We start from the raw sequence: 26595 nt of genomic DNA, 5'->3' as shown, positions 1-26595 counted from the left end.
GTGAACCATTCCATTCAATTCTCAATGACCTGCTCCCCACTCCTCTTTCTTGAAGTAAGGTTCATTAGGTTGGAGCTTGCTGATCTGTCAGAGCCCCAGGGCCCCCATCACCACCTCCCCAGGGCTGGGGTCACAAACCTGAACCACCACACCTAGTTTTTATTTTTTAAGATTTTATTTCTGTGTATGTGTGTGAGCCTGCCTGAATATTACGTGCACCACGTGTAAGGTGGGCCCTGGAGTTACAGCCAATTGTGAGCTGCCGTGTGGGTGCTGTAATCGGCCGTAGCTTCTCAAGCTTCTTTTAGAGAACTCTGGACAGAGCACACAGCAGAGCAAGTTTTAAGGCAAGTGCGTTCTCTCTTCCTTCCTGCTAAGCTGCTGGGGGGTTCCACCTCTGTCTGGCCCAGCAAATGCCCCTTTCTGGCAAGAGAGCACAGAAGGCTCAAGCATTCAGGTCCTGCCTGTGTGTGGCTTGGGGACAAATGGCCACTGGCTGCCTCTCTTATACTGTAAGGCTGGGCAGTACAGGGAGGCAGTGCGGAGCCGGGGAAGGACAGAATGCAGCTTCTGCAGAAATGCAGGAGCTCCGGACAATCTCAGCAACAGCTCTGGGCAGCAAGTACTCCCACCTGCCCTGCCAGTCCTCCCTGACCACCTCCTCCACAGTCCCTCGGTGCTTCAAAAAGACACAGAGGAGAAGGAGGGCGGGTTTAGAAAATAACATTTGTTGGATCCTGAACATTTGGAAACTAACAAAAAAAAATCATGAACACACATTCAGGGTGGGGTGACATCAGGGGTGAGGTCATCTTGCTTAGATCATGTGACACAGCTGCTCGGTAAAGGGACTGTGCAAGGTGGTAGTCTCCAGGAGGGAGCAGAAGCTGCTGGCAGCTCTGCTCTCACAGGCTGCCCTGGATATGGGGAGGGGCAGGTCCTTGTTTTGCTTTGACTTCAGGCAATTCTGATTCTGTGAGGCGTGGTGATACAGCCGTGGCCTGGGCCTCGTCTAGGGGTGTGCCGAGATCTCATGGTGTGGGGCTGGAAGCAAGCTATTGGCATGCAGGCGTTGGCCACAGTGCCAGTATATATCTTCAGCAGGGACACCATCATAGCGTTGTGTCTCTATGGGCCAGGAGCCAGGCTGCGACGACAGGATACATTTGGCATGGGTGGGGTGAGGAAGGTGTGGGCGAGGTTCCCTGTGGCGCTCACAGTGCGTGGATGGCTGCGGTGGTAGGCCGCAGGCTTCACACAGTTCGGTCCGTCCCTGAGTGCTTCCGCACCACCTTCCCTGCATTCACCTGGTCCACGGCCCTTGTCTCCTCCTCAGGCTGAGTCTGTGACGGACTGGCATGATGGATACGATGAGCCACCCCAACATGGGTCTTGTGTGGCTTGTCTCGGGCTGGGCTATGCTGCCCACTGGTGCTGCGGTCTGAGGCGATGGGAGGGATGACAAGAGGCCGCTCCTTGAGTTGGACCTCAGCAGACTCCCGGGCCAGCAGGAATGGGGTGGGATCAGGCATCGCATCCACAGGCTCCCGCAGAAGGAGTTTGCGGCTCTCGGCTCCAAACCTGTAGACCTCCTCAAACTCAGGATGCAGCGGGGCTGACAGGCTCTTCTTCATGCGCCGGCGGGGTGTCTCAGGCAGCTTGTCCTTGGGGGGTGTGGGCTTGTAGCTGGCCAGTGCAGGACTGCCTGCTGGGCTGGCGTCCGAGGTGCCACTGGAGCTCAGCAGCTTCTTCTTGGCTGCGTGTAGCTGTGAGGTGAGGTAGGCCACCGTGCTGGCACGCTGCTCCAACTCACCAGACAGCATGCTCAGCTTGTGACTCTTCACCTTCAGCTCCTCCAGGTACTTCTTCTCTCTCTCTCGGACTGTGTTCTCCAGCACAGCAATAGCAGCATTCTTTTGCTCCAGCTCTTGCAACAGCTTGCGGTTTTCCTCCTCTTTGGCCTTCAGCTGGGCCTCCAGCTCTTCACAGCGCCTCTTCAGCTCCGTTGTTCTGGAAGAGCCGTCTCCTGCAGAAACAAGTCAGGTGCCAGGTCAGAGCCTCGTAGAGGAAGGAGATGCTCATGGCCTGTGTGGAGAGCCCTGACAAGAAGCCCTATGGTGGCGGGGTGCAGGATGGCCTGCAGGCCCTGCTCCCACTAAAGGCAGATCAGGGGGTCTCTGAGGCCCCTCCCAGCACTTGGTTCCCTGGCTTACTGCGTAAAAGAACGTCTCCAGAATCTGAAGGTGCTGAAGTTAAAACAGCTTGAGCGTCAGCTGGAGTCAGCGTCTCTGGAGTGCCAGCTCTACAAGTGAAGGGCATCAGACATGTCCCTCAGGCCTAGACCCTGCTCTTCTGCCACTTTCATTCTCCCAGTCACCCCAATCTAGAACTAGCCATTTGGTGCTTGCTGGCAGCCTGTTCTCCTCTCCAACCTGTCTGGCCCCACTTCCCACTGGGTACCTCCACATCCCAGGCCTCCTTCAATCAGCCCTGCTCCCCTCTTCTTCCCTGGGCGGCAATGGCTCCACACGGCCTAAAAAGCTGCAGTCTGACAGTCCATCTAGTCTGTGCTTTCTGCACCCACGTGAACTCTGAGCCTCCTTGTTTCTTCTGTGTTGTGATCACTATAGTTGATTAGACTCCAGATCAGTGCATCCAAAATCTGCAGATAGCCCTGTGGTGCCTGTGGGTACTGGGAGTACACTGCACCTCTTGAGTCTTGTGGCTCCCCAAACCTGGTCTCTCTTGGCATTCTCCACCTGCCTAAGCCAGCAGCTTCAGGTAGACCCTGAGCCATTAGAAAGCCCAAGGGCAGGTGTACACTGCAAGCTCACAGATGTGTGTGTGTGTGTAAAGAGAGAGACTGAATCAGCAAATGGTAGTACTAGAAATGATACAGTATTATCTTTTATGAGTCTTGTGTTTTTAGTAAAAACAAAACAAAACAAACAAAAAAACCCAACAACCAAAACCCAACAGCACTAGATTCTGCAGTGCAGTGAGGGACCTCAGCGCAGTAGTCAAGCTTGTCCTCCAGTACTCTTCCTCCAAATGCTTGCAGGTGCTCCCTCCTTTCTCAGCACTACCTACAAGCACGGCAGGTCTATCATCAATAATCTCAGGCCCTTGACTGCATCCCAGCCAGACATAAACATTCTGTGTCCTAGGGAGTACTAGGAGAGATGATGACCTGGGACAGTAGAACAGACTCCTGGTGCTGGTGAAGGACACAGTCCTTGACACTCATAAATTCAAAGCCATGAATAGACACTGACAGTCCCAGCAGAACACGAACTTCAGAGCTCCTCAGTAAGGTGCTCTTTTGGCCTCCCATCCCTAAGAGGCCTGGTCAAACACTGTCCTTCCCTGAGAACAGTTAGCTACCCTGCTGTCCGCTGCTCTCAGGTAGTCTTGGTCCAGATCTGGCAGGTGCACCTGGAAGGCGCTGGTACCCCGGTCCTCCATACACATTCTCTCTAGAAACTTCTGGTTTTCCTTGTAGTCCACAGTCCTCTGCTCCCCATGATGTACATGGTCCCCATTGTACACCAACTGCTCCTCACTACTGAGCAGTACTGCTTGAGCCTGTGCATGTCAGTGGGTATATACACCCAAGGCCTCTCCTGACTGCAAGCATCACGGCCTTCAGGGGAGAGAGTCAGAGTCTTTGTGACCTGCTTCTGAGCTTGTGTCTGATGTCCACTGAGCTGAGCACTAGTTTCACTGTAGGTTGGGGCAAAGAACATGGGCCCACAAAGCCTACTTAGAGGCTTTTCAAACCGCTCCTTCTGTGAGGCAGCACCTTATACATCTTTGACAAACACCATGTTACTGAGGGTGTCCTAAAAGGGTGGTGAGCTTGAGACAGAGCCTTGAGAACTGGTACAGACTAGTCTGGGCAAAAGCAGGTGGTATGAGGCTCTGGCTCCCATAGCAGGGGCAGTTCCTTCCCAAGGCCTTAGTCATGGTGTGTGCTTGCAGAGGGATAGGGTGGTGGTGTAGACCTGAGATCCTGACAGAGGACTCCGGTGTCTTTGCTCTATGGAGACACTCTGGTGGGTAGGCTCCTGCTCCAAGGCCTATGAAACCTGACAGGCCCCCTGCATCCACTCAGACGAAACCCTAAAAAGGAGTGCTCAGGAGGCAGGACAGAGTAACCAATGCTCAGTGATGCTGAGGCCCAGGGGAGTGACCTGAGGCTTCCATAAAGACTGCACTCTCACAGAGCAAACTGCCCTGGGAAAGCTTAGTTAGGGGAAAGATCTCCCCAGATACACATTCTTATACCCTCAGCCCCAGCCCTGTGCTAAGAAACAGGCCATTCTCGCAGGTTCAGAGCTCCTGAAAGACCCTGTCTCTGTCATTTCTCTGGTGGCCACTGGTTTGCTCTTCTCCTGGGGGTCCCTGATGCATCTCATTAGGAAGAATATCTAGACTGTAGTCCAGAGAAAGATGCCCCCTAACTCTGAGGCCATGACTGCGGGCCTCCCTCCCTATTACGGAGCAATTGGCTTTGGGCCAGAGCTTTGGTAAACTCTGGGGACTGGGGGAGGTGGAGTCTTCTGGCTGCTCTCACTCTTTTTCTTTCTGGCTCAAGTCACACTGAAGTTTATTTCTGGATTACAGACAGATATACTTTAGAAAATTCTGACATATGGGAAGTGCAAAAGCCACCTGTCGTCACTCCACCCCACAGGTGACTTAAGGCTCTGAACTCCTTCGTCTTTGCTCAGGACAACCACTCTCAGTACCAAAGGGGCCCTAAGCATGTGACCAGTGGGAAAACATTACAAAGAAAACAAGATTCTCCCCAGTGGGGAGGCACTTACCTGTCAGTTCGAAACTTTTGAGTGTCAGCTCATATGTTAGATCTACAAAGAAAAGATGATACACTGATTATCATGGTGTACTTCACATCAGATCTGAAAACAGCACCAAATCCCAGTGAGTAAGTTCTACCAGCTCCAGGGGTCAACGTAAAAAACAGCAGGAGTCAAGGTTCATATCAGGGCTACAAGAGGGCCTGTGCCTCAAGAGTTCCCTTCCTTACCTTCCCTGAATACAACAGTACAAAGTCAGTGAGCAACTGCCCCGTGTACAGCAGACTATGCTGTGGCCGAGTGCTGTAGGCACCTGCTATTCTAGGGCGAAGCTGGCAGTTGAGCTTGGTGCTTATACTGTGCAGAGAGTTGTCACTTGCAGGATTGTGGGCCTCAAGAATTAATCGTATGGACATATCAGCAGGGGGAGTGGGCCTGGCGCAGCCGCTGACCCATAGATACATCCTGACAGCGGCTCTGGTTCAGCGGCCGTCAGCCCACACCCACCTGTGCAGTGCTGCTGCAGCCGCCGGATCTCAGCATGTAGTCCCTTCAGTGTGCTGGCGTGCTCCCGCTGAAGGAAGAGCAGGTTCTTTTGCGCACTGTGCAGCTGGTTCTCAAGGTTTGTGGCTGCCATGCTGACATCCAGGTGACCTGCAGAAACATAACTCTCTGGTCACTGTTTCCAACATGAGGGTTGAGAGAGGGTGGGGCTCCGGGGACATGTCATGGAACTGTGTGGCAGGTGAGGGCCTGGGGCTCCAGCACCTGCTACATGCCAGGTTAGTGTGAGAACCAGCTGAGGGTGGGGCTGGTACCCAGTACAGGACTCCTGGCTGCTGCTTGTTCCTGGAAAGGAAGTGGGTGCAGGAGGTAGATGGAAGAGTCAGTAGGTGTGGAGCAGGGTTTCTTCAAATTCAGGGCCCTTAGTTCCAGGCCCCACCTTCCCATAGGTCCTGATTTATGTAACTGGCACTGACCTCCCCACCCCCCCAAAAAAAGATTCTGTAACTAGGAAGCAGTAGTGACCCACAGAGAACCTGGTGCCAGGACCACCTGCAGTGGCCTCCCAAGTATTACCTGGAGCCACAGAGGTGGAGAGAAGATGGGGAGGAAAAGCAATCCGGAGAACAGTATTCAGAACTGGGGAAAGCCCTGATCCCTTCCTAAGACCATTTCACAGGGTCACACAGTGGCTACGGAAGTACAGGTCTCAGGCCCTGCTCTCAGCTATAGCTGGAGTACTGTGAAGCCAGGCCATCTTTCTAGAATAATTCAAGATACCAAGCACAGCATTGAGAAACACCGAGGACAGAGTGCAGGCTGGCAATACAGCTCAGTGCTTACGACCCTAACGGCCCTACGCCCTCCCTGCAGGAGCCTCGTCCCTAAGGGCCTCTAGCATGCCTATGACACCTGTTTAGCATGGGGTTGTGCTGACTGCTGTGACCCACTGCCATCATTTCTGGAGTTGTATTCACCACTAAGAATGGGACTTCAGACCTCCCTTCACTCATACCATCAGCTGAGGCAGCTGGACTTCACCCAGTTCTGCCTGCAGGAGAGCTGAAAAAATGCACAGAAGGAAATAGAAAAAAAAAAATGACTGACAGGGCCAAGTAGACATCCTAGCAGAACTAAGGTGACAAAAAACAGGCCATCTGAATTAGGAAGAAACGTCAAGAGAAAGCAGACTGTGGAGGACATGAGCTGGTGAGCTCCATCTGTGGAAGCCACTAGCCAAGGCATGTAAGCAGCTCAGCAGCCACCCACAGGCCAAGGTAGCCCCTGCAACTGTTAAGACCTCAGTACTATGTGCCAAATGCATGGCCTTGGAAAGGGGCACTGACTACAACAGAGGAGCCAGCACAACCAGGGCAAGGTGAGAGGGTGGCACGTGGAGAGCAGCCCCTGGGCCTGCACCCTCTCACACAGTGCAGCCTGGCCTGATTCTAAGCCTCCCAGTCATGACTACGGTTTCCTTCACTCAAGCTTTTCTTGCTCAACCTGGTATGAAGTCTGGGGTCCACCTAGGCTCATGGTGCTTGGGATTGCTGACTTGGGAGGCAAGAATACTGACAAGATGCCTTAAGCTGCACTTATGTCCTTCAAAGTCTCAAGGCCATCCATATGCCCTGCCTGGCCTGCTCTGTCTTCCTTTCACTTGGCCCACATAGGTGGATTGCCTCTGTTCCCTTCCCCTTCCCTCTCGTGCTCTGAACAGCAGGCACGGGGCGGGGGGGCTGAGTCTGCTCCTGCCGCTCTCCAGTAGAGTACCAGTAGTACAGCTTCCTCAGAGCCTATCCGTGCCATCCAACAGCAGAACAGCCTTCTGTGCCCTCCTCTACCTGCCTTCCCAGGATCCCTGAGGTCTCAGCCTAAGCTCTTCTGCTTTTCAAGCCCTAGCCTCAAATAAGGCTTTGTGCCTCACATCCCTGGCCACTGTCCTAGGAAACTGTCAGAATGGGTTTATGGGCATGTGTCTCTTGTCTTCATCCTTGCATAGCCTGCAGGCTTGTCCTTGCCTTGACCTAAGCCCAGTCCAGTGCCTGTACCTAAGAGGCCACAGTAAACACCATTGGTGACCTACAAGCACCAAGGCCCATGTCTATCATTCACATGGCATGCATGCCCAGAGAAAGTATGAACTACAGTAAGTCTAAGACATCTCATGCAGCTCTGAGAGACTAGCATATCTACACAAGATGCCAGATGCTTGCTTCTGTAACCTACAATGGGCCCCTCTGTGGCCACTCTGTCCCAATCCCTGGGTGGTGGATGAATTTTATTTGAAATCTATTTAAGTACGCTTTAAGGTACTTGTTCCTGTTTGGACTGCCTTGGACTTAGTGACTGAACCTAACTCTGGACTCAGGAATTCACTGTGGTCTTGTTGCTGCAGTTTTTACCCTCGAACAAACTCAGGTGTGCAAGGAGTGCAATGTACCATCCTGGGGAGGCTTGTAGGGCCCGGAGCATATAAATGTATTCTGACATCAGGACAAGGCCTTTCAGCCCTGTGGTAGTCATGACTGTTTAGGTCCCCTTATGTCTCTCCTTTGGGATGCCCTAAGAGGCTCCAAAGAGGAGGTCCACCTGTACAGGTGTATAGTGCAAGGCACGTGCGTGTGCCTTTCCTGAGCTTCTGATACAGGTCATCATTATAGATGATGTGCAGACAAGGAGCTGGTAATCAAGCAACTTGAGGAATCAGACACATGGGGCAGGGTACACTGCTGGGTCTAGAACTGGTTGGTGTGAAGGACCAAGTCATCTGTGGGTTTTATGCAGATGACTAATGGGTCCTGGGCTACCTCCTCTGAGCATCTAGCCTCTACTGCCATTCTATGTGGTAAAGGCACCAACTTGACCGTGGCTCTGAACTGCGGCCTTTGCCCCAGGATGATCTAAATGTTTCTGTGTTTTGCTGAGAACCATCAGCAATTTTACAGCTCTTTGCACAAGGACATGCAGCAGGGCCTAGACACTGGTCCTCTTCTCTTGGAGACCCTGCCCTCAGTTGCAGGTAGAGTTCCAAGCCACTGTCATTACTAGGGCCTGGCCCAACCCCAGTGAATACACACAGACCTGTAGTCTTTCTCTCCAGGCAGCTGCAGCAGTGGGAACAGGTGTCCCTTAACTGACACCTTGCCTTGACTGACTGGAAGGGTGAGGCACTCAGACACGTGCTGCAGTTAATGCACCACAGAACATCATTACTTCACCATTACTGTCCCCTCTGCATTCAGTAGCCTCATCAGGAAAGTCACTGTGCATTCTGCAGACGGCCATAGAAACCCAGTTAAGGTAGCTCCTAGGGAACTGTGCTACCATTCCCGGGGATAACGCTACACTAATGGAGGCCTTGGTGGCTAAGAGGCCTTGCCAGTATGAAGACAAATGGCCTGTCAACAGCCAAATCCCATCCTGACTCCCAGGTGCTGGTTGCCTCCTAGCTCCAGGGCATTAAGCTATTCCTTATGGAGCACTTCTGCACCAGCATTCTGTCATCTGCTCTGCCAGTCATCTTTGCAGGAAAGGGAAGTGCTCACCAGAACAGGTAAGGCAAGAAATGTTTTTGAACCTGGCAGTTCCCCAGGGGTTTGCGGCAATAACCTTCAAGGTTGGCAGAGATTTACACAGGAAGGCAAATGCTTCCCACAGTATGAGAGTGTGTGTGTGTGTGTGTGTGTGTATATTATGTATATACCTCCAATCTCTTTGACACAAAGTACATAGGCAAACCTGATACAACTCAGCTCTAGAGGAGAGTGGATCACAGTTCTTCCTGCAAGGTGGAGGTCAGGTACTGTGCCTATTCTGGAGCAGCACATGGCTCTCCACCTTCTGGGTTTTAAGTCCGTTCCCCAGACAATCATGAACCAGCCCTGCTTTTAAGACAAGAAGGTAGGCAAAGGTCCTACCTTTTGGGCCTCACCAGCACTTTTGCAAAACAAGGTTGCTTCAGAAAAACTAACAGGAATCTCACCCTCAGTATATGTGTCCTCAGGCTCTGGAAACCAGCAGGATGGACCAAAAGCCAGATTCACACTCACCCTCTCTGTCCCACGGCCAATCTGACAAACCCTGGGGACTGACTCAGCACAAGATGTCCTGGGCCAAAAGTAGTGCCCTGCTCAGCCGTGAACTGCCAGGTTCCATTTGGTTATGTCTGTGGGGGAGACCCACAGTCAGGTCCAGATATTCCCCTTTCCAAAACATGTCCTTTCACAGCATCCCCTCTGTGCACATACTCATTGGGCCTACATTTTCATGGCAAGCATTTGATGCTCTGGCCAAGCTGCCCCTCTCCACCTTGTCCCTTTGAGTCCCCAGAATGCTCTTGTGCTCGTCATCACAGCATCCTTTCTCCTCTTATATATGACACATACTACAATACAGGGTTTTTGCACATCCTGTTCCCCTCTGTCTGGACTACTTTGGGCAACCCCCACTTTCTGTCCTCTTTCTTCCTTCCCCCAAGAACTCATGCATTACGTATATATTTCAGATAATTTTATCCTGCTCTGCCATGGAGCTGAGTAGTTACCTCACATTAATCAAAAAAGACTGCAGCTGCATTGATCTGAACATGACCTCATCCCATAATGTCTGGACAGCCTAAGAGATATTTTAAAGCAGCTACATTTAGCAGACGAAGAGAAATGAGTATCTTTGGGGGGAGGGGTCTCATTTAAACACAGGCTCTGGGCTATCCAAAGCAGCTGGATTCACAAAGCCATGGGGTTAACGATTTCAGAATATGAGAACAGTGCCTAGTGGTAACTAAGGATTGGTTAGAGCAGCTATTCTTGAGTCTACTCATCAATTAGTTATAGCCCGTTCACAGAGGGTTCTCTCTCCATGAAGGATGGATGCACTGTCTCCCCTAGACAGAACCTGTCTTTATGGGCACTACACAGCATCTCAGTGTTGGGGCTTAAAGACCACTGGGGCATTCTGTAGGAACTTTCTGTATTGCTCTGGTGGTCTAAAGCTTAAGTACAGCTATCAGGAAAAGGAAGGCCAGGGAGGAAGATACACCAAGAATTTCTAGGTAGATGTGGGGGCTCAGGACACCAGGGTAGGAAAGTCTCCAAGTGGTTGGCCAGCAACCTCTGTCACCATATGAAATTCAGGCCCAGAGAAGATCTGCAAAGCACAATGGGACCAAAAATAACAGGGTGGATAAACTTGAGAGGGAGTGGGACTGTGTCTGGACTGGAAGTGAAACCATTAGCTGGAACCTGATCCTAGTAACAGCCAACTCAGTGCTAAGTGCACCTAGCTGTGGTGCCTGGCCTACAAAAAGTGCTCAATGAATGTCAGTGACCTACCATTATGTAAATATAGGCTCACAGCTCTACAAATTTACTTCTGAGCTGTTTACTTGCTTACACTAGAGTATTTCCTGAACACTAAGTATGAGAATGAGCTAGCAAATTCTAGTTGCTTCCAAAGAAGACAACATAAAAGTACAGCCTTCACACTCCATCTCCATCAGAGAGAGGCCATCCAGGGAAACCAGTAAAGATGGCCAGATGGGCAGGCAGAGGCAAGAGCTCAGGGACAGTAGAACTTTGCTTCTTCTGAACCAATCTATAGTACCTCTATCAATGGCTAAAAATGGCCTGAGGCTAAGTAGTGGCTCTCCCCAGGGCCTGCTGCAATATGCACTCGGAGGGAGACTGTTGAGATGGCTCAGCAGCTAAGTGCCTACTCCCAAGTCTGACAACCTGAACTTGATCCCTAAAAGCCATATGGAGGAAAGAGAGAACTGACTCCTACAAGTTGTCCTCTGACCTTCACATGCATGTTGTGGTATGTGTGCACACATGGCACAGTCACACGTGCACACACACCATACACACACACAATTTTTAAAATGCAAAAACTTTATCATGTATGAAGACAACACAGACACAATTCTGAATTCCCAGTAACCTAGATAACTGAACTGCTGTGAGCTGTGGGAACCTCCTGTTGGTACTTCAATGAGCAAGTCATCTGAAAACCCCCAAAGAGCTAGGGCTGCAAGAAAAAGAGCATCAGCTCTTTCTTAGGCAAGAATTTGACAAGACCCCAAAAATATCTTGTTAAAGAGGAACAAAGCTACAGCACTAAATATTTAAAAATGAGACAGAAGGTAATCTTAGGGTTGGGCCTGGAGAGATGGCCCTGGAGTCAACAGCACTTGTTGCTCTTGCAGAGGACCAGGGTTCAGTTCCTGAAATTCACATGGTGGTCCTCAACTGCCTGTAATTCTAGCTCCATGGGACCCACCGCCCTTTCCTGACTTTCCCTGGTACCACACATAGTCCACAGACATACATGCAGGCAGGATAGTCATACACATGAACTAACATAAGCAAAAGAATTAGTTTCTTAGTTTTGTTCTTTAATTTTTTCACAGGTATGAATGTTTTACATCATGTATATATGTTTACTACACGTGTGCCTGGTGCCCTCAAAAATCAGAAGGCAGTTTTGGATCCCTTGGAATGGGGTTTATGAATGGTTGTGGGCTATCTGGGAGGGCTGGAATCAAGCCTGTGTCATCTGGAAAAGCCACAAGTACTCTATCTAAACTGCTAAACCATCTCTCCAGCCAGTTTTCTTTCTTTCTTTCTTTCTTTCTTTCTTTCTTTCTTTCTTTCTTTCTTTCTTTCTTCTTTCTCTCTCTCCTTCCTTTCTTCCTAAAACAGGAAGTCATGAGTTTGAGCTACAGCTCCATGTTATTTGAAGAAGCATCATGCTGCCTATGTGGCATGGTGACTTGTGGGGACAAAAGGAAACCTTCTGCAGTAAGATTAAGCAGAATGGCTGGTGTACTGTGTCAGAGCAACAAACAAGGTGACTCTGTGTCAAAAACTTTCTGTGGGGATGTCTTACAGGTGTTCTACTCTCTAACTACACAGCAGACATTTTCTCTCATATGTTTCTACAGGCCAACAGAAGAAACCAACCAAACTCTTACTTTCGCACAATACCCACCCCACAAAGGACTCTGAGTGCTTGGTAAGGAGGGCTCAGGGAGCACAGCACAGTTGCACTATGCAAAGATGAAAAGTTAACAGCTTTTGGGTTAAGCTGCAAAAATTCTCATGTTGAAAGCTGTATCAGCATTTTTACATTTTGGGTGTATAAGTTAAAAGGTAGCTTTTATACAAGAGTATTAGAGCATTACTTTCTAGATGGTGGGCTATAGGTGATTTTTTTCACTTCTTAAAAATTCCAGGCTGGCAGGGCAGTTTTGGCACATGCCTTTGATCCTAGCACTTGGAAGGCAAAAGCAGGCAGATCTCTGAGTTTGAGGCCAGCTTGGACTACAAAGTGAGTTCCAGGACAGCCAACAGAGAAACCCTGTTTCAAAAAACAAAGATCCAGGCTGGAGAGATGGCTCAGTAGTTAAGAGCACTGGTTGCTCTTCCAGAGGATCTGCGTTCAATCCCTAGCACCCACATGGTGACTCACAACTGACTGTAATTCCAGTTATAGGGGATTCTCAGCTGGCCTACATGGGTTCTGCCTACTCATGATAAACAAGTCATTTCTGCAAGCAAAACACCCATACACATAAAATCAAAGTCAAAAAAATTTTTTTCATTCCATTTCAGTACCATCCAAAGATCACTTTATAGTCAGAAGGAATGATCAAGTGGTCTCTTATGAGAAAGGTAATCACTGAGGAGGAGACAGTGTGATTCCCTAACATCATGTCAGGGGATGCTGGGTGGCTAGAACTGTCATTACTTCACCCAAGCAGACAAGAGTTCATTGGAGGCAAGTTTTACAACAGCAACAATTTAGTGCCAGGCAGAAAATGACAAGAGCCCCTGGGTGCCTCCTCCACCCACACAGTCTACCTTCCTGTATCTTGATAACATTATCCATCATATAACACAAGCCCATCAACAATTCTCCAGCCACTGACATCCATTTTCTTCCAAAAGAGTACACAGCCTGATGTTAGGGCTGTAAAGATGTGATCAGAAGCTGGCAATTAGGCATGGAAATATGATACACAGCCTGTCTGGGAAGCATATGGTCTCAGGAGGCCTGCATGATGGATTTATTCCCATGTTCCTCTAACTCTGATTAGCTCAGACTTTCAGAGCTGCTGTTTAAAACCACACTAGGCACCCACAGTTGGATAAGGGTTGGGTCCCTCTGTGTGCAAGGTCTCAAAGAAACAAGTCTGGAATGCAGGTAGCTGATATGTCTCTAAAAGGGCTGTGTAGGCCAGAAGAGGTCAGTGCCCAAGCTCTCTGTCACAGGCAGTCTTCTGGAGTGCCCTGGCCTTTTGGAACCTGAGGCAGAGTTTACCCTGGAAGGTAGGAGTTTCAGACCCCAGAGAAGTCAACTCGGCACTTTGGCTCCACCGAGAACATCCTAGACACAAGTGGCTTCTGGGACAGCAGTGGGCAAGGGCATTCAGGACAGTGGCCCTGCCTAGGCCCTTCTGTTACTTCTGCAGCCTCCTCTTTTACCTGGCAGCAGTTAGGGAGGCTATTATTGGCAGAGAATTCACTCATGGCTTTGCAGAAATATCACCTGTGAGCTTTACTCAAGCTGGCCAGGCATGAGAATTACCGCGAGACAACAAAGTATTTGAATCTCTGCAGATACAATACCGACAGTTCCACCTATGAACTTTGTTTTGTTTGTTTGTTTTTTCTCCCCCAAGACTGGGTTTCTTTGGGTTAACAGCCCTGTCTGTCCTGGAGCTCTCTTTGTAGACCAGGCTGGCCTCAAACTCACAGAAATCTACCTGCCTCTGCCTCCCCAAGTGCTAAAATGTGCACCACCACACCCAGCCACCCATGAACTTTTAATGGACAAAGTTCTATGAATGCCAGTCCAGGGACCCCAAGTCTCAGAATTTACCTTGATAGCAAGGAGCTTAATATCACCATTGAATGTGTTTAAAACTTATTCTGACCGGATTCCATTCTACAGCCTACACTAGCCTTCAACTTGCCACATAGTCCAGGCTCACCTCAAACCTACCATCCTCCCGCCTCAGCTTTCTGAGTGCTGAGATCACAGGTGTGTGCCAGCACAGCTTCCTTACATTTATCTTGACACTTAGCGCCTACTGCACTATAGATGAACAGTCCTTTTGATTATGTACTGAGCAATCAAGCCAGTATATTCCTAAAGCACCCAATATATAACTCCATTCCATGCTTACAAATCACTTGATGAGGGAAGACCAGAAAGCAATCTGTAATTATAACCTCCTGAGGTATAAGTACTAAACATAGGAACCAGGGGAAGGGCGCCCAGGGAGGTACCCTTTAGTGCACCTGTCTCTCCTCCAGGCAGAGAAGATCCCTGGAGGGTCGGGGTGGGGCCTCAATTATCACAGCATTCCTGCATGTTGTATGATACCATCTGGCAGCAGGCCTTAACTGGCTAATGAGCACATAGGGTGTGGAAGGACAAAGCTTCCCTCTGGAAAGGCTGGGGCCGAGTTGAGCCCTAGAGGATGGGCAGAACGTGGGAGGAGGAAGCGATTCTGGAGAAGAAAACATGAACGAAGCTTTACGATTTCCTAACCACACACTACTTGACTTTGGAGAGGCATGGAAACAAGGCAGGACAGACAGACTAAGCCAGACTTACACTGCAAGAACCATAGTTACATATCAAGAACTGCTCACAAAGGCTGCAGAGATGGCACTGCACGTAAGGGCACTGGCTGCTCTTGTTTACAGAGGACCTGGGGTTCAATTCCCAGCATTCACACAGCAGCTAATAACTTTATCTGTAACTCTAGCCCTATGAGATCTGACCCACTTTCTTGTCTTCTGTGGGCACCAGGGACACATGGTTTACAGACATACATGGAGGCAAACCATTTTCAAAAATGTACATGTAAGTTGAGCTGACAACCAAGAGGGAGGGCTGTACAACAGAGGTGCAGTGCCCAGTTCAGAATTTAGACTGGCCAGGATAAAGCAAGCACAAGAGAGGGCAGGTACAGTGGCCCCAGGCCCCTTAGCTCTGGGGGAAAGCAGTCATGAAGGCTTACAAGGTCAGGTGCTATGCTTCACGCTCACTGAACACTCTAACCTATACCTCAGCAAGCAAAACGCTGCGGTTAGCAGGTGGCGGCCCGGGCTTCATTCTGAACCACTCTGACTCTGAAGCTGGCATTCCTGACATACTGTACTGTAGTACTCCCATGAAGGAGATGCCACCGGCACCACCATGGCCTACACTCACTGCCGTGACAAAACACTACTAGTTCGTGGTCCTTCTTTCCTAGCTCCTTTTCCTACTGCACAGCTAAAGCTGTGAGTGGCTATGTACAGACTTTTTGCTTGGTGTCAACAGTCCAACAGCTTGGATTTGGGATATAGCTAGCTGCTCACGTAAAGAAAGCAGCTCAGAACAAGAGGAGTTTGCCCTACAGCTACAGAGCAGCAGCCCCTGTGCTGGATTAGGAACCTAGAGCCTGCTTATGAGCTGGTGCAGAACGCTATGAAAACGTGATGCTCTGTTACTTTCTATTGTTTTAAACACCCAGACTTTAAAGATTCAACAGAAGTCTTCAATGCATCTTAGAAATCCTAAGCATTTTCTTTTCTGACTGTCTTACTTGACAACATACTGTCTTCCAGTACAGTGCAAGGTGACCTCTTTTGATCACACAGAGGCTGTGGTTAGCTGGTAGCTAGCTGGAGGAGGGGCTCAGGCTTGCTCATTATAGATATCAGGCCATGGCTGCTGACACCTTCCTCATTCAGATAGATCACTTGCTTGTTTAAACGCACAAGTGGTGCTATGACTGAGATGGATGTACAGAACTAGGGCACTGGGGAAGTGGAAGGAACAGCATGTGAGACATTGAGGGGAGGCAGAGGACTCTGCACACGGTACCTGCCAAGGGCTGGCCTGCTTATGTAATCTCGTCCCTGTTCTGAGTCTCTATTGGCATGAGCCATTACTATTTTGCTTAGATAGTCTGTGTATGTATAGCAGCTGGAAGTATTCAGAATTAAAGAAGAAGCAGAATGTGATTCCCTGGTGCACTCAAGAGCTGCATCTGGAGCTATCTGGGTCAGTATAGCTGGCGGGGTGACGGGGTGCTACCTGCAGTCAGAAAGCCCCCAATATGAACGGCAGGAGCCCAGGTGAAGCTGCTCTGCTCTGAGGTAAGGCCCTCTTCTACTGCTCTCCTTGGGTTTTACCAGCAAGTGTGGGTACATAGAGCTCGCAACAGGAACAACGCCTAGCCAGGTATCATCTTCCTTCCATTGCAGAGAGCAATGGAGAAAGGGCTACAAGCAGCAGAAGGACCCTGTGTAAACTTGTCTTGAACCCTCCACCCACACTGAGCAAGTCTACAGTGTCTCCACTCCGCCTGCCCCCCATGCTGGGCCAACTCAGGCCCCTCTTTGCTCTCCTGAGCTCAGTGTAGACTCCATGTTGCTTGTGACTGGGAGTGTTCCTTCTTAGTTCTTGGCAGAAACACTTTGGTTTTCTGGTCTAAACACAAAGATAACAAGGCATCTCCAGCATTGTGGTTACCAAAGATACGTGTGTCTAGAAAAATTCTGTGGACATTCTCAAGTCTATACAGAGCTGACATGGGTCAACTCCAGGAGATACTGTTTAAAGTATTAGCATTAATTCAATGCAGGGAATCCCTGTGTTCAAGGAAACTGCTACCTTAAAAAGACGCAAGTGTCTCAGGATGCTCTCAGAGACTGTGACTAGACACCTCTACTCCGTGTAAAAGTCCCTCAGCATGGAAGAACAAAATAACAGGCTGTGTTCACCAGGACACCTGGAGCACAGGCTGGGATTTAAGCTTTGCAATTTGCACAGATATAATAAAGACGTTAAAGAAATCAGTGCTGAGCCAGTGAATCAAAATTATTTCCTACTCAGAAAAGAGCTCTAGTTCTAACGTAAAAACAACAACTCAGGTACAAAATTATAGTTCAAAAATAAAATTTAAAGATACAGGGACTAGAGAGTTGGCTCAGTGGTTAAGAGCATTGGCTGCTCTTCTAGAGGACCTGGACTCAGTTCCCAGCAACCACACAGTGGCTCATAATCATCTGTAACTTAAGTGCTGAGGATCCAATGTCCTCTTCTGGCCTCTGTGGGTACCAGGAATGCATGTACAGTCAGTCATACATTCAGGAAAAATACCCATACATATTTTTAAAAAATCTTTAACAAAATAAAATGACTGGTCATCTTGGGAGGGTGTGGTAGGAGAAGTTTGACCAGGAATGCATGTACAGTCAGTCATACATTCAGGAAAAATACCCATACATATTTTTAAAAAATCTTTAACAAAATAAAATGACTGGTCATCTTGGGAGGGTGTGGTAGGAGAAGTTTGAGGCCTTCCTGGGCTATAGAATGTTCTAGGCTGGTCTGGACAACTTAGACTATCTCCAAAAATATAGTAAATGAGTAAATAAAAGAGCTGAGAATACAGGGCAGTTGTAAGAGCACTCACCCACTACACCTGAGGCTCTGTGCTCAAGACCAAGCACAGAAAACAAACAAACACACTCAAATAGCCCCTCACTTCCCCAGTTCTTGTACTAAGCACAAGAATGAAGACATTCCAATGTAACGTGGAAGATTATAGTAACAATTTTGGAATTTTGGTTTCTTTAAAAACACAGAACTATTATAGGAATATTTTCTTTTTAATCTCAGGTGTGGAGATACGGGGCTGCTTCAGATTGTCCAAAGCAGCTGACTAGTTTTGACTCGTGCTCTAGCAGAGGCATGGTTTTGGCGGCTGCGGACAGTTTCTGCAATTGTGTGAAGTCTGGAGTTCTGGAAACTTTTTAGAGAGTAAATCAACGATAGGGCTCTGAGAGGGGTGTAGTTGGTTGTTGGTTGTTGAGGGGGTTGGTTGCAGTTTGTGCTCAAAGAAGAAATCTGTAGTTGTGCTCAAAGAAGAAATTAGATTTGAGGGTTGATCTCTATCTCTCTCTCTCTCTCTCTCTTTCCCCCTATCTTTTTTCCCCTCCTATCTAGTAACAGGGGGTAAAACTGGGAAGGTAAATGGTCGGAAAAAGAAGAGCCCACAAAGTAGCAAAATCCAGCTACAGAAGATGACACCAAAGACATATAACATTTTCTTGATGCTCTTGAATTTTTTCATGCATGGTCTTAAGAGTTTGGTGTTTCCTTTGTGGGGTGACAATGTAAAGTTTTATAGTTCATTCTTTCTATAAAGCACCATTTCTTTTAACTTTTTTATGTTTACTCATTGATGAGGGTACTTGAACGTAACAGCATATGTGTGGGAGTCAGAAGATAATTTGTGAAAGTTGGTTCAGGGGATGGAACTCAGGTTGCTAGGCTTGATAGCAAGCACCTTTACCAACTCAGCCATCTTGTCAGCCCAATGAAGCATCTTTCTTTAGTTTTAGTTCCAGGAACTAGAGTAACCATTTGGAATATACAAAGGACAAAACTTAATGTGACCCTTGTATAGCTAAGAGTCTAGATGTAGGGGAGGGTGGACATCCCGGCACATACTAATTCACACGAAACAATTCTCTCACAAAGGTTAAATGATATGTACCCTATTCTTTCATATGCCTTTCAAAAGTCTTAGATATCACACAGTATGGCAACTATAAAGTTATATTATTGGCTGAGAAATCTACTCGGTGTCATGTTTCTCTGCCAATGCTGACATATCAGTAATTACATGTTTTTTTGGTACTTTGCTTTCTAAAATCCTTAGTTACTTATGAACTAGTGTTATAATAGAATGATTAGGAAACAATATGTATTTACCTAAAGACTTATAGAGAAATTAAAATTCAAACGGGAAAAGCAAACCTGTCACCCACCTTTCTTTGTGGTTTACAGATGGACAGTTCTGAACACTTGCTTTTTAAACCCATTGAAGATTATTAAATCAATGTATTATGGGCACCTGATATGTTCAGTATACTTAAAAACTATAATACAGTTGCACTTAAGCAGACAGAGTGACTATATGAGTATCACAATAAAGAAAACCAACAAAACTGTATAATGGAGGAGAAAAGGCTAAGTGAGTCGATCTTTGGGATGGATGCCTCCGTCCTCAACACAGAAGGGTCTCCACTCTTCATGGTAGCTATACTCTGTCCAGAAGACCAAAACACTCTCACACTGACAGTAGGCACTGAGATGTTGGTGGGAACTCCTTGACTGTAGGCCCTGAAGCCACTGATGGGTCTCACATTATCATGCATCGGACCTGTTTTATGAACCTTCCTGCTTGGCAAGTAACATAGTCAAGGTGTTCTTAAGCTGACCAGCTCTCTCCATGTTGTAACTGTCCCAAGCTAGGCCTCATGTAGGAACCTTAGCTGCCAGATAACCTTTAGTATTCCCCAAGCAGGCCCTTGGAAGCAACAAAGGGTGTTTCTCTGTATCTCCTGCTGGGATGCAAGCAAGAAGGGATGCAGGGAGACTTGGACAGAGGCAGGTCCTCTCAGCCTCCCAGCTTACTAAAAGTGCTGTATAAGTTACTCTGCTCATACGGCTTGTGCTGTGGGAAGCTATTAGGAAAAGACTAGCTTATGGGGGGTATGTGTGTGTGTGGCTAAAAACTATTCAGATCAGGTCACTCAAACAGGAGTGACTGTCACATGGATGATGTAATCACTTCCCTCATCCAGAAAACAGCTACTTGCAGAGGCTGACATGTGACTGACAAAAACCTGTGAAATATTTTATTCCTGGATCTAGCACATTGTATGCTGACTCAGAAGCACACACATGATGGGAGTACAACTTTTATGTTCCTGCATGTCTTCACTATATTCCAAAACTGAAGCGAGTGATAACAGTTTAAAGTGGAGCTGTGTGCAGTACCCTGACAGTACGTTGCAGAGACAGGACTCAGGTAGGTGGACGCCCCATCTTTGGATTGCACACAAGAACAATTAAAAGTCTAGAATGTTCACCTAAACAGCTGGGCAGCTATGAGACCTCCAGCTACTCCTTCAGCTATAGAGCATTGATGTGTGTGATAAAGTATTGTTCTGTCACCAGCAGCCATGCTGAAGGCATCAATAAACTTAACTAGCTTGTGAGCCGCCCGTGTGGCTAGGGGCAGTCAGCCAACAGTCCACATCCTCCATCCACAGTTCTTCGGGTGTAGTATGTATAGTGCCAAAAGCTGTTGGGTAAAGTTCACCATGATGTTTTAGAGCCAGTCAGTGGCATGCAGAATTGTTCTGAGTCTCAACCATGGCTGAGACACAAGAGCATCCAAAAAGGGCACTGCCCTGTCTCTAAGAAAGTCTTATTCTGGCTTTCTTTCTCTGGCTTATTGTCCCATTCTTTAAAACAAACAAACAAACAAACAAACAAACAAACACCTCATTGGTCCCATTAGTAAGGTCTAGCCTCAGTGTTCTCTTCATTGGACCCAATACCATATAAACTGTCAAAAACTGCCTCACCCACTTAAAATTTTGTTTACACTTACATATTGGAGAGTGTGCACACACAGTATGGCAGGTGTGTGGAGGTTAGAGGGTGATTTGGGGGATCTGGTTCTATAGTATAGGATTTGGAGATACAAATCAGATCATCAGGCTTGGCAGAAAGTACCTGAGCTTGATTTCTACAAAGTACTGCCGGGGTACTCCTAAGCCACCTAGCTGACCCTTGTCTACTTTCTTCACAGGAAGTATGCGTATTTAAGACCCTGTTGCCTGGGGCAGAGGCCCACAGGGTTCACATCCTCCTCCCTGGCCAAAGGACTGTCTCTCCTTATCCAGAGGAACAGGCAGGCCCACAAGCAAGTGCCTTCTTGGCTGAAAGATGCTCTGCTCAGCTTCTGGGGGTTTCTGGGTCTGGTCATAGACATCTGAAAAGATGACATAGTACGAAAGACAAAGACTGACACACCTTGGAAAGGACAGGTAATTCTGGTGACCTTGGCTATAGTCTTGTCTATAAGGACATAAAATTAGCTGCTTTCAAAAAAAAAATTAGCTGCTTTCTTTGTCTTCCATATCAAAGTGCAAGGCTTTAGTACATCTCTCTGTGGATCTGTTATCATCTCACTAGTCAGGGAGGAGAGATAACCCCTGTGCCTTTTGCTTGGGGTGATACATGTAATGGCTGGAGAGACAAGAGTTCAAAAAAAGCCTCTTTGATAGCAGAGTGCGACATGAGCATAGCTTCCTACTTCCACCACTCAGAGAAATTAGGTTAGAAACCCATTAGTGCTCCCGGGGCAATCATCCACAACAGAGACAAAACTGTCTCTTGTGTCTTATGCATCCCTACATGATTCCAAAGAACGATGGCCCTTTTCAGTATAATTCTTCGCTTCTGGTAAAATGTGCAACCTTCAGATGGCTGGGACCACAGTAATGATAGGAAATGCAATGTGTAAAAGCAGAAATACCTTAAACAATATCATGTGAAAATGGACTTCACCAACTCTAAGTGCACAGTAAGTGAGAAGGCAACAGCACATTGCAAAAGCCTAGGAAAGAATCCCATGACAATGGATCTCATGCAGAGCTAAACTTAATCTTCTAGAGGGTGGCCAAACAGGAAATACAGATACAATTCACAGAAACAAAGTATATATATACATATATATGTATACTTGTATATATATGTATATATATATATATATCTATAGATAGATATATCTCTGTGTGTGTGTGTGTGTCTCATAATGCATTAATCAAGGGTTCTATCTCCCATAAGCACCAAGCCTCTTGGGTTTGCCCCCTTGTTTGGTACTGACCCAGGTATTTCAGTGCTCAGTTTTGAGAATTTAGCACTCAGCATCAAGGAGAAAGTATAGTCTCCTCTCCTTTTCCAGCCACAGCACAGCATGTACTTTTCATTCTGGGAAGTAGCAAGCAGGAAATAATCATGAAATATTGCTCTTTGCTCTCATTTTCATTAACAAATAAGTCTTATTCCTTGTTTTAAAGACAGGTCCTTATATTGTAGTAGCAGGTGGCTTTGAACTCAGGATTCCTCTGTATTAGCCTGCTGAGTGCTAGGATTGCAGTGTGCACCGTGCCTGCTTAACAAGGACATCTTTTAAAACAACTGAGTAATATACCACAGGGCTGTGTTATTTTCTAACTGCCTCTCTTACTTGATCATTTGCTGTTTCAGAATTACTGAAAATAACTTCGGGACTTTTTTTCTAAAATAATAAAATCATATATGTATGTATGTACGTATTTATGTATGTATGTATGTATTTATAGAGACAGGGTCTCTCTACGGCCAGGATCCCTGGCTGTCCTGAACTTGCTATATAGACCAGTCTGGTCTCAAGAGATTTGTCTGCCTCTGCCTCCCAAGTGCTGGGTTTAAGGGTTGTACGCTACCATGCTCTGCTAACATTTGCTGCTCATGCAGAGGGCTGTGGCTTAGTGTCCCATGTTCATATGGTGGCTCAACCATCTGGAACTCCAATTGCAGAGGATTCAACAGTTTAACTCCATTGCTTTGTGACCACTCTGCTGCACTTCAGTCCTTTGCGCTCCCAGGCACCAGCTGCTCATCAGGTTCCCAGAGTGCTAACCCCAATTAATTCACGTACCTGGGAGTCTGGTCACTATTCTAATGGTGACATAGTTATTCCCCTTGTCAATCAGTTCACCAAGATTGGCACAGCACAAACAGGGCACATCTTCCATCTCCTTCAATCACAAAACCCCTGTGCTGTCTAGTTTTATGTCAACTTGACACAAGCTAGAGTCATCAGAGAGGAGAGAACCTCTACTGAGAAAATGCCTCCATAAAATCTGGGCGTTTGGCAAGCCTGTAGGGCATTTCTTTATTTGTGATTGACGCGTGAGGGCCCAGCCCATTGTAGGTGGGCCAATTGTAGCCTACCCCTGAGCTATTAGTCCTGGGTTCTACAAGCAAGCAGGCTGAGCAAGCCTTGAAAAGCAAGATGGTAAGCAGCACCCCTCCACGGCCTCTACAGCAGCTCCTGTCTCCAGGTCCCTGCCCTTCTTGAATCCCTGCCCTCACTGCTTTTGATGATGAACTGTTTTATGGAACTCTGAGTTGCTCTTGGTCATGGTGTTTCAACACAGCAATAGAAATCCTAACTAAGACAGCCCCTTTCACCTTCTCTTCATTTCACAGTCATTCTTTCTTTGGATATGTTTAGAAACCATCCAAAAAGCACTGAATACAACTACTATGACTCAACTGTTTTGCTATGAAACTTGAGTCATATTTGAGTAATGAAATAAACAGAATCTAAAACGCAGAGCAAGCGCAAGAGTACTGTCTTTACCATCTGTGATGCCCTCAGCTCAGAAAAGCACACATTCACAACTTGCTGACTCTCAGAAAAAATGGCACCAAGAATGACCTCTTAGTTTTAGAAAAGGCAATTGTCTTTTGACTAGATGGTTACTACAGAAAATAAAAGCCAGAGGAAGAAGTATATAACACATTTCAAGCAACACACTGGATATGGGAGTGCTTTATTATCTCTAAGGCTTCAAAAACAATGCAAAATAGGATTCAAGTCATCTCTGACCCCAAGCAGATAACCCAGTTACCATCTTCTCAGAATTCAAGTAGGTGACTGGGGATGTTAGCCTGCCCACCTCTGTAGAAGCTGTCAGCAGAACACATAACAACAAACCCCCACAGAAATACGAGGAGAAACAAAGCCCTGGCATCCAGTGGCCACTGGAACCCTCGGACACCCTCAAACAGACGTCCCCCAACACACAAACAGCCCTTCCAGACCTGAGTCATCATTCATGCTGCACTGGGAGGGAGCTGAGGGAAGGACAGCCCCTTCTTTTCACTGCTGAAGTTCTGATCTTATGACAGTAATTCTGCTTTTACATCACCAGGCACGCTGTCTTCCTGTAAGTACTCAGTGTCCTCTTCCTTGCTCAGGAATTACTCTAAAGCAATCAAAATCCCTCCTGCATGGCAGACCTTCAAATATCTGAAGACCATTAGGATGCTGGCCCTTCCCTGCCAATGTTTCTGCAGGGTGAAACATCAGAGCCCACCTAGCTGCTCTGGACTTTCACTCGAGGCTGTCTCTCTCTCTACGGCACTGCAGGATGCCTCACCACTGCCCTCAGAGTATATGAAGTTCAAGAGACAGTTAATCTTAGTTAATAAACGTGTCACCCAGTATGCATTAGGATCTATTTATGGCTGACCTTGTTTTAGACAGAAGAAAAAAAGCTCTGCATTTTTCTTGCCAGAAATATGAGAGAATGCTTTACAAGTATTTCTTAAAAGCATCAACGTCGTAATTAATGTCAGTCCTGCTGCAAACACATCCTGACAATTAGATAATGAGGCTAAAATCGATTTTCCAACCTACAACAGATGAGAGTTAAGAACCCAGACTGAGTGAGTGGTTCTAAACAAAAGGATTCAAGCGTTTCTGTGAAAAGATTCAACGTTAAAAATGCCTAATTTCCAAAACACCAATTGGACATATTTGTAGACAGGAAAAGCTGGTCTATGCAAATCATTGTTCTATATACTTTAAAATATAGCTAAATCAGGGCTGGGGCTGGAGCTCAATGGAGCCCTATGTTCAACCTTCCACACTGCAAATCCAAACAGAAAAGTTCAAACGAAACTGACTCATTAAAATATGCTACAGAGGAGCTATCCAAACTATTTTAAGGCTTTCCAGTAGTGGTGTATGCACACATACACAGAAAAGCACAAGTCTTAAAGGCTTTCTTCCAAACATACTAGAATATTAAGCCATTCTGGTGAACAGAATTGGAAAACATGAAAAAACTGGAGGTAAATGTGATTAGGAATGCTAGCATCTTTTTTTTTTCTCCTTACAATACAATGGCGAGAGAATGCCAGGGAATTCTCGGCCGTGCAAATAAGAAAATAAATACCAATGCCATTTAAATAAATCTCAAACTTAGTTCATAGACTGAGATCCTGGTTTTAACACTTTTTTTCCTGTCTTTCTTTGAGACAGGGTCTCACCATTAGCCTTGGCTTGCGTGAAATTCACTATGTAGACCAGGCTTGCCTCCAACTCAAGAGATCCACCTGCTTCTGAAATTTGAGGGTGTGCGCCATCTCGCCCGGCTGCTTTTTAACACTCCTAAAGGTGTCCTGTACTTTGTTATGAAACCGACCGGTGCCACCTGTCACAGAGCACGGTCGCATCCTTCTCCTCCGCCACCTCACTGTCATCCGTGGACCAGACAGTGCAGCTAAAGATACTTGAGGCTTGACATTGGCCCGCAGGGCAGGGTCCAGCTCGAGGAGACCGCAACCCGGGGCGGAGGCCCGCTACCTGCGAACAGTGACCAGCGCGCGCATCCGCGGGTCCCCGGGAGCCCAGGGCGGAGCACTTACGCTGAGCCACCCGGTCGCCAGGGCTGCAGGTCCGGGAGGCGGCAGATGTGGCGCGGGCGGGCGGCCGAGGCCCGCAGCATCCCGCCGGCGTTGGGCCGGACCCCGGGGCGCTGCCCGGCACCTGCAATGCGGCTCGTACCCGGCCCGGGCCGGCGGTTGCAGCCGTTGCGTCGCGCCTCCCCCGCCGCCCCTGTGCGCAGCCTGGCGCCGAGCCCCGCGGGCGAGCCTCCTCCTGCTCAGCGCAGGTGCGCGCCTCACCTGCCACGCTCCTTCAGGCGGCTGCGGCGCTCGGCCTGCTCCTCGCGGTGACCCGCGGCCCATGGGCAGGGACGGTTGGAGCCGGGTGCGCAGCGGCCCTGCCGCGGGGCACGGACTCTCAAGAGACGCCGCCCGGCCGGCGCATCCCGCCTGCTCCCTCCGAGCGCTCGCCGAGGTGCACGCCGGGAGCCGTTGGCTGCAGGGCTGGTCCTCGCACCCGAGGCCGCCTGAGGGGAGGATGCGGCGCCGACGCGGCGGCGGTCCGCTCGCGAGGGGAGGGCCCGGGCAGATCGATGCTCTCCCTGCGGAGGGGAAGAAGGGCGACGCCCCGCTCCCTGCGGCTGCGGCAGAGCGGAGGGAGAGGTCGAGAAAAAAAATAAATAAATAAATAAAAGAACCGGAGGGATGTTAGTAACACGCAAGCGCACTGCTCAGGTGCGGTCGCACTGCGGTTGCCCTTGGTAACCAGGGCGGGGTGGGACGGGGACACGAGGGGGAGGAGAAGCGGAGCGGGAACGCGCGTGCGTGCCCGGGAGGGGGCGCGACCCGCTAGGCGCGCATGCGCACGGCGCCCCCTTCATTTTTTTTATTTTTTTTTTTAATTTTTATTTTTTTTCTCCCCGCCCCTCCCCGGAGGGGGTTGGCCGACCTCGCGCGT

The 26595-nt window shown here is 48.2% G+C and overlaps 1 protein-coding gene across 4 annotated transcripts; it reads right to left on the bottom strand.

Annotated features, from left to right (window-relative positions):
* Window positions 1-156: 156 nt before the first annotated feature.
* Ccdc92 (coiled-coil domain containing 92) lies at window positions 157-26282 on the bottom strand. 4 transcript variants are annotated; one of them, XM_021644153.2, is made up of 4 exons: window positions 25938-26282; window positions 5328-5474; window positions 4830-4871; window positions 157-2026 (listed from the first exon to the last, which is right to left on the bottom strand). In XM_021644153.2, exons 2-4 carry the CDS (start codon window positions 5455-5457, stop codon window positions 1254-1256), a joined length of 945 nt encoding a protein of 314 aa, XP_021499828.1. In that variant the 5' UTR covers window positions 5458-5474; window positions 25938-26282; the 3' UTR covers window positions 157-1253. The 4 variants fall into 4 exon arrangements, with proteins under 4 accessions (XP_021499828.1, XP_021499829.1, XP_060238319.1 ...); XM_021644154.2 differs by lacking the exon at window positions 25938-26282 and adding an exon at window positions 25680-25882; XM_060382336.1 differs by lacking the exon at window positions 25938-26282 and adding an exon at window positions 25302-25325.
* Window positions 26283-26595: the final 313 nt, after the last annotated feature.

The sequence above is a fragment of the Meriones unguiculatus genome, chromosome 4 (genome assembly GCF_030254825.1).
Source record: "Meriones unguiculatus strain TT.TT164.6M chromosome 4, Bangor_MerUng_6.1, whole genome shotgun sequence".
NCBI classification, from domain to species: Eukaryota; Metazoa; Chordata; class Mammalia; order Rodentia; family Muridae; genus Meriones; species Meriones unguiculatus.
Note: the sequence above shows the minus strand (reverse complement) of the source record. Positions and strands in the feature narration are given on the sequence as shown.